Source organism: Folsomia candida, unplaced genomic scaffold (genome assembly GCF_002217175.1).
Source record: "Folsomia candida strain VU population unplaced genomic scaffold, ASM221717v1 Fcan01_Sc008, whole genome shotgun sequence".
NCBI lineage: Eukaryota > Metazoa > Arthropoda > Collembola > Entomobryomorpha > Isotomidae > Folsomia > Folsomia candida.
Genome location: NW_019091200.1, coordinates 1,749,676 through 1,758,312, shown reverse-complemented (window position 1 = coordinate 1,758,312; position 8,637 = coordinate 1,749,676). Strand labels below are relative to the sequence as shown.

The 8,637-nt window shown below is 37.1% G+C and overlaps 1 protein-coding gene across 1 annotated transcript in view; it reads left to right on the top strand.

The window, feature by feature from the left end:
• The first annotated feature begins 5,300 nt into the window (after positions 1–5,300).
• The window catches only part of LOC110853254, a 46,219-nt gene continuing 42,882 nt past the window's right edge, over positions 5,301–8,637 (top strand). Inside the window, exons 1-2 of the mRNA XM_022101507.2 lie at positions 5,301–5,829; positions 6,552–8,345. Coding sequence (XP_021957199.1) covers positions 8,096–8,345 — 250 coding nt within the window. The 5' untranslated portion in view covers positions 5,301–5,829; positions 6,552–8,095. The remainder of the gene's footprint in view (positions 5,830–6,551; positions 8,346–8,637) is intronic.

Below are 8,637 nucleotides of genomic sequence, written 5' to 3'. Positions count from 1 at the left end.
GACTGGATTTCGAAAAGTGTGTAGAATTTTTACAAATTTTATTGAGGGTATCGTACCTTTTATCTGTAACAAATTTGGATGTGTTAGATTGGATTTAAAATTCAGGCATTCTATTCTAATTGATCTTAAAAAAATCGGTCCAAGTTTTTAGATTTGACCTATTCCTAAATTTTATTAGGTCAGACGGATCGTACTTTTTATCTATTTATAAAAATTCGACTTAAGAATTTTGATCGATTGGATTTCTTTACGACCCATTCGGTTGTCTCAAAAATCTCTCGATTTGTATCTCGATAAGCATCTCAAAAAATGGCGATCTAGCTCACCTCTACCTGTCTCGTTAATTATTGAGTACACTCTTAAAACAACCTGATACTGATTCCATCCCATTAATCAAGTCAGTTAGTAGTAGTTCTACGATATTACTGACGCTACTTATTAAAGTGTAATTGGAATGACCTGCCTAACGTGTACAACAATCAACGATTATGTATTTATGCTCCTACGTTGTTGTAAAACTTCTCGTAAAATGACCCGCTCTGCCCTTTTGCTACTTAATTGATGTCACTTTTTGTATTTATTTGTTCACTGGGCCAGAAAACCCAATCATTCAGTGTCATTACTCGTCAATTCGAGTGGAGTCAATTTGCCGACTTTGTGTCACCAGAAGCACGGCAGATTGCAATCTTTTTGATGCTGATGCGTCCGCCAATCTGTGCAGGCAGCAGAGTACAATGTTCTCGTTAAGTGGATGCGGACTACTGGATTTTGCTGACGATAACCTATTGTCAGAAATTAATTAACATTTGCACACACACACAGATTCGTGATGTCAGAGGGAATTGTTTGTTTGCTCTTTAGACGACGAGTGTGTGTGTGGAATATCCAGGTGAAGTTTGTTTGGAAAATTTGCAATGATATTTATTTATCGCGAATTAGGAATGGATTTATGTGTGATTTTATTAAGTAGGGTGAGCTGCTTTATGTGATCGTTTTGTCCGTCCGTCCGTCCGTCTGGAAGCAGGATATCTTTAGAACGACTCAACATAATCAAACGCCGTTTTCGCTATTTTGTGTGTAATGTTCGAAAATGGGGCTCCTGCGGTCAAGGTCAAGGTCAAGGTGATCCTGGCTGGCATGAGGTCAAATGAGAAATTGGACCTTAATTTGCATATACAGTGTCATTTGAAAGTAAATTTCTCCACTTCAACACCGTCTATTATTTTTGACCTCATTCGCTTTAACGCTACTTCTTTATATTCGTTTTCAAGGGTTTATTTCATGCCGTGGAGAGAGATTGACGTGTAGATTTAACCCGCAATTTTGCACCCATAACATAATCGAGTCGATCGATCCGCAATTTATTTTCTGCTGGTAAATTACCATCATAAAGTATGTAGGGAGCAGGCTTGGCTTTCGTGTTTGGAAGCAGAATTAATTGTGCAGCTCGTAATTTATGTGGTATCGTACATGCATTTCCAATCTCTTACTGCCAATATCGAGCTACTGTAATGATATACGCTATTAATTGTTAAATGCAATTTATGGTGATTACGAGTCACAAGTTTTTTTTCGCCATCACCGGACAAACAACTCCACTTTTACATGCTGGGCTAGAAGTTGGTGAGATTATGGCGTGCAGCAACTTGACAAAAGATTTAGTGCGAAATGTTGCCAGTATTTCCATGATATTATAATCGATAAGGTTACAGGTGTCGGTCGAGTGCGAAGGTTATCGTATTTACACCAAAAAAAGTTTCATAACAGAATTTTTTTGAACACTTGGGTAATAGGTCGAGGTTTAATTACTCATTTACATATTCACGTAAGATGAATTCAAAAATTTCCATAAATCTCTCAGAAATTATAAAACAGGTCAACAAAATATTAGACTTTGAAAAGTTTAATAACAGTTTTTTTTAGTAAGTCAAGGTTTAATTATTAGCGAAGTAAAATATTCAAAAATTTCTAATTCAATCATTCAAAAATTACGAAAAAGTCAGCCCTACATTACATTTAAAATGTTTCATAACAGTTTCCTTAATAAGTCGAGGCTTAATTATTTACATATTCACTTAATATTCAAAAATTTCCAAATAAATCACTCAAAAATTATAAGCACGTCAATACCGAGTGAATAAACAAGACCACATTGTTCTCTCCGGTTAAAAGACGTAGACGCCCAAAATGTATGATTTATCGACACTCTTGAATTAAAATAGGACGAGCATAACACAACAACACCACGTCGTCATTTATTTCCATCTATCTTTTTTTATGAACATGCAGCAATGACATGAAAAATAAATGAGTCTCACAAACTAGAGATTTAGTGAGGCAGATAAATTAAAACGAACTCATCATCATCATCCCGGGATCATCGTCCACTCCAATTCAGGTTGAGCTTAAAATTGAAAGTGCACACGAATCGGGATTACTTATGAAGTGTTCAGTTCATTACGTGGAAGAAGATTGGATGAAAAAACACGTAAAAAATCCCACACGATGACCAATACCTATGTTTATGATGATGGAAAAAAATCACTCAAACGGGATGTGCTATCATATCAAACCCACAACCAAACCAAAGTGAAATTTGTCTAATTACTGAACTGACCAGGTAAAAGGAATACGAGAAACAAAACCACTGACAAGGTTTTGGTTCTCTCACGTAGAATGGAGGTCTCCAAGCGGTTGCTCTCCGAATTTTGAGCAAATTAGTGGCAATCGGTCACAAATTTAATTAGTATGAAATTTAGAATGACGTGATCTCCCAATGGTCAATTTTTGCAGAGATATTTCCATCCAAAGAGGAGAAAATGCGCCTAAAAGTTGAAAAATTTTACACTTTACAAATTTACTGCGCGTTTTCTCCTCTTCTGATGCAAATATCTCTGCGAAATCTGCGCATTGGGAGATTGCGTCTTTCGCAGATTTCATACTAATTAAATTTATGATCAATTGACACTTAATTGACTAAAATCAGAGAGCATACGCTGGGAGACCTCCATTGCAAGAATCATTACAATCATCAGTCGAGGTGAAAGGCTGACTTGTTTTATGAAGAAATTAACTTTATGGTGCATTAATCAAGTTCTGTCCTTCTTGGTGGGATCGGGTTCTTCTCTTATAAAACGCCACTTTTATCTATTTCCTAGCACCACCAACCAAACCCCCGATATTAAAATCTGATTGGTTTCGATGCATTTAAAAAGGAAATCGTTTAATTTTAATTGCTGCACAGTACTTAATTAGGATAAAAATTGAGGCTTGATAAAAAGAAGTAAAACGGTTTTGTAACACTTCTTGACGCGATAATTACTTAAAAACTTGGTGTTTCGAAGGATAAAAGGTTTAAAAGGTGAGAAAATTATGTAAGGATTATAATTGTTGGTAATTTTCTTGTAAAGTGGGGAATATTTTTTGTGCAGAATTTATTTATCTTGATAATTTTGTACAAAACCGAAAAAAGGAGGAAAATAAGAGAACAAAGTTCTAAGTTGAAAACCGAAAAGATTCCAGACAGATTTTAATCACAACCAGTTTTTATCGAGTCTCTGAATCTTACGATGCTCGTTGTCGCGTATTTTAACGAGAGGTGTATATTTTTATCCAATAAATTAAATCGACTTCTCATCACCTAATTCTCATCCCACTAATTGACCAGTGGTGCTCAGGCATAAATTGTGAGTAAGACCGGTAGACGGATCCAATAAAATCAAGATTTGATCATCCTACTCGTCGGTATCAATGATCTTCATCTTCTCAAATAAATACGCATTACTTTTACCAGGTAGCAAATGAGGCAAACAACAATGGTCGTTATTACGAACGGACATTTTATCTGATAAGAGAAGAATACATTTATTTGTTTGTTGTGTATTTTAGATATCTCGAATCTAGGAATTGATGAGAACAAATTGTAAAAATTAGTGTATAATGGATCAACATCTTCGTCATTGATGATGAGAAATCGGAGTTTTCATTTTAATAAATACGTAAAACTGTTTGTAAATAAGTATGCTTTAAAAATTCATTTGATTATTACTTACCTCATTTTTGTAATAAATTTGCAAATTTTTGCTCAATTTCTACATTTATCCACTTATTGTGGAATTTGAAAAACGGTTTGTAAATAAATATAAATTGGAATTTGATTACCTCATTTTTGTAATAAATTCGCCATTTTTTTGCCCAATTTCTACATTAATGCAAAACAGCCATCTTATTTATTGCAGAATTTCGACGACTGCAGTTTACCGTAAAATTCAAAAAGTTCTTCTGCAGAAACTTATTTTACGGCAAAAAGAAACCAAATCTGATCCGATTTACGAGACGACTGAAGTCGAACCGGTCATGTTGCGAGGTGCAACTTGAAATTTTTGCTCAATTTTTGCCTTAGTGCAAAACATCGATCATCGTGATCGTTTTGTCCGTCCGTCTGTCCGTCCGTCAGCAGGATATCTCCAGAACGAGTCAAGATAATCAAACGCGGTTTTCGCCATTCTGCTTCTAATTTTTAGTTCTCGGCCGAGTTCGAAAGTGGGGTCAATCGGACCACCCCCCACAGCGCCGGGGGGTGTGGTCCAAAATTAAATTCAGGTTAATTTTCATATGGGGTGTCATTTTAAAGGAAATTTGACCGCGATTTCAATGACGTTAATGTTTTTGACCTCATGACCTTGTGGACGAGGTCACAGGTCAAAAAGATACTTAATTGTCATATGGGGTGTCATTTTAAAGGAAATTTGACCGCGATTTCAATGACGTTAATATTTTTGACCTCATGACCATAAGGACGAGGTCAGGGGTCAAAAATACACAATTGTCAGATATGATGTCATTTTTAAGGAAATTTCGATCGTTCTGACGCTACTTTTTTATATTCGTTTGTAAGGGTTTATTTATTATAGAATTTCGATGATAGCAGCAGTTTACCGTAAAATTCAGAAACTTATTTTACAGCAAAAGAAATCAAATCTGATCCCTTTTAGTTCAACTATAAGTAAAATATACGTGAGAAAAAGTCAAACGAGTCATGTTGCGAGGTGCGAGAAATTTCTTGCTCAATTTCTATATTAATACAAAACATCCACTTACTTATTGTGGAATTTAAATCATTTCAGGTTAACATAAAATTCAGAAATTAATCCTTCAAAAACTTATTTTACTTACAACAAGAAATCAAATCTGCTCCCATACACGACACAAACGGTGAGAAAAAGTCGATCGCGAGTTGGAGCAGAGAGCAGCAGCGAAGAAAAGTTCACTATTATAAGCCGGCTCGCATCCGCTATCAGATCTCAGTCGAAATCTGTGCTCCAGTCGAGCAACAACGCACGCCAACCAGCCCCACCAACAAACCAGCCCCACCAACAAACCAACCTCCACAGGAAGGAGCACTTTACCACTCACCATTACCACAATTGGAATCAACTGAATTTAATCAAAAGAGCAGAATAAACCAGTTTTTCTCGCCCATTTAAACACTTTAAATAACAATTCATATCTCGCAAAAGTGAGACTTTTAGTGTCTCTCGCTCAAAAACTGAGAGAGAGATTTGTTTTGTTCCTCCGGAAATATCAAGCTGTGCCAATCGGAAACATTGGTGTGGCAGAAAATTTAATGAATTTTCGCATGAACGCGCGTCATTAGAGGCAGGACAAACTTTATACTTTGACCCTCCAACCTAGTGATTAATTGAATCGGAAGAAGAAATCCTAAGGTGTGTAGTAACTAACGTAATCATCATCTCAACATAATTGACGCCCATCACTTACACCACACCACCAGCGGTTTCAAACATTCTCGTCCATGTCATAATTAAGGTATGTACGAATGGGCAGTATTTTAAACCCCATTTTATGTATGTATCATTATTCCCACCAAAACCCAAAGTCTGCATCATTAAGTCGAGTTGAATGACGCAAAGTGGGATGTTCTCCTTCCAACTAATTTATATCCCACTGAAACAAATGAAGCCAGAATTTTGTAGTGTTTTTAACTTATCAAAGTATCAAAAAGATGACTGATTATTTCCCAAATTGAGAAGAAAAAAAGAAGAAGTTGAAAAGAATCCATCCTTTTTCCCCCTTGTCAAACTCACACGGTGCCAGATTCGCTCGCATTCGCAGATTATTATTAACGGAGGTGACTGCACTATAGAATTTATGCACTTAAACTTACGCTGCATGTTCAAAATTCCGTACCGTAGTAAAACTTTTGTACGTATCCATTTCACCAATTTTCTATAATACTCGTTAAAAACTTATGGTCTTACATCCATACGCTAAAAGTTTTTCATTTAAGAAAAGTCTCACTTTGTCCGATTTGTTGTTTGTGTCGTATGGAAAGTTGTTAAAGAGCTTCTCCTCTCCAGAATTTAACTCCATTGACACCTACTTATTCGCCCAAAGTTTGAAATAGCTTCTTCCCAACCCGATCTGGCTCATTTCATCCCGTCCTAAATTTATGTATACCCTTTTTCAATTTCCACCAGAGTCCTCTTCTCCACAATGAATATTATTTCCTTTTTGCAAAAACTTTTCAGAATTGTGTGTGACAAGATCGATGGGGAGGAGAGGAAAAGTGACTGAGTGAGTGAAAGACGCACTCCTTTTACAACAACAAAGTGTGAAGAACAATACAAAAAGAGGAGAAGGAGTCGAGAATAATGGATGAAAATTGATGTCTTGTGTTGTTCTGTGACATCATTGTCATAATATTTTGAGCCTGTTTCTTTCCAACAATTGAATACGTGGCGGTGTGACGATAACTTGGACGCATTGTGACAATTGCGAGTGAAAGGTCCAGAGTAGAGGACTTGTTCTTTTTCACTTGGTGAGGTGATGCTTCTGGGTATAAAAATAGCCCATGTTGCGCAACCAACTCTTGTTATGTTAACATATGTACACAGGACAAAGTTAGCGTAGACGAAACTCCTGCCTGATGAGATGCGAAGAGGGAGGGAGTGAGATCTGAGTGAAAATAGTAAAATATTTTCACCTCAAAATACCACAAGTACAAACCATCATCTTCATCCACATCTCTCATTCTCACCGAGAAGACGACCACTAAAACACACCAGAATAACAGCAAGAGGACCCCACCACCAGCAAATCCAAACTTTCACCTAAACCAACACGGGATCGATTTTTCGACCCAGGAAGAATTACGACATTCTCCAAACTCAAATAAATAAACTATTCGCTGCACAATTTATCGCGGAAAATAGAGGAGAAAGTAAGTAGTAGTTTTGAGGAGGAGAAAACTAGACCAGGTTGGTTAAATTGCCCTCGTGTATCTCGAGGACTAAGAGAATTTAGAAAAGACTTAGAAATAAAAATCTTTGATAAAAGTAAGCCGAGCGAAAAAAATATATAAGTTTATAAAAAGCCAGCCAGTGAGAGAGTATCCGGGGAATTTAGAAATCGTCTGAATTTTTTCCACGTGTGTGGAGTAGCAGAAAGCAAAAGCTCTCCGTGTCCCTAAAGAAGTTTGCTTTACACACATACACATTTTGCCAGTGCGGAAGGAAAGAAACAGCAGAAATGCCGCAGTCTTCAGTGGTGTGGGTGAAAGTAAAGTAAAGTGAAAGTGATCCACGATCTCGGGCAGGCCGCACTACATAAATTCCCTCGTATAGAATTACGTACATTGTGTTGAATTCTATTCAATTCGAGGGGGGCAGAATAGTAAGTAAGTAAATTCTGCCTCTTTCTCTGGCCAGGACAGCACCACAACAACAACAGCTCTCGTGGTTTATCGAGTGTAGTTAATTCTTAAAGAAATCAGACTTCCTTCAAGAAAGGATTATGCATTAACTTTCACTTTCTTCAACTCAACCACCCGCCCGTAAATAAAAGTAAATTCCGGAAAAAATGAAATGAAATGTTGATTGAAATTGTGGGAAAATAATGAGAAGGATTTTTTTCTGTTCATTCTAAATCGATCCACCACCATTCCATCAAGAAAGCAAGGAAGCAAATCAATAAATAAATAAGGAACAACCAACCTGCGAAAATAATAATACGAGCCAAGACTCATCACGTCTCTCTTTCGAGAGAAAAGAGTGAAAGAGCAGGAGAAAAATAAATGAGGAGAAAGCAGCAGATGATTCAAATGAGGGAAGGAAAGTCGGCAAACAGATGCAGTGGTGGTGGTGGTGGTGCTGGTAATGGTCCTGCTTTCACCTCTGATACACGTTCACATCAAAAGAGCAGCAGCAGTAAAGCAGAATCTTGCAGCAGTTGGACTCCTTTCAGAATGAGAAGCACCACTTTCTCCTCCACGTGGCAGGCAATGTTTCTCCTGACTTGTGCCCTCCTCGCGGTCCTAGAAATCGGTAAGTACAGCAGCAGAGAACTGACTTCTTCCAATTCGGGCAAATATCTTAATAATATCATCTCAGAGTGAATGAAAGGAGGGCATCGTGTCGGTGATAAGATATGAGAGTAGTAGAGCCGCATACATAATAATGTGATGGGATAGGATGCATATGCCCGGGTGGGATGGGATGATAACTTCTCCATCAGAATGATATGAGTGAACATTACTTTACACTTTACTTTCTCCAATCCAAATTTGTGAGAATATTCATTTCATCTCATAGTTTTTTCAGTTTGGACAAAACTCAA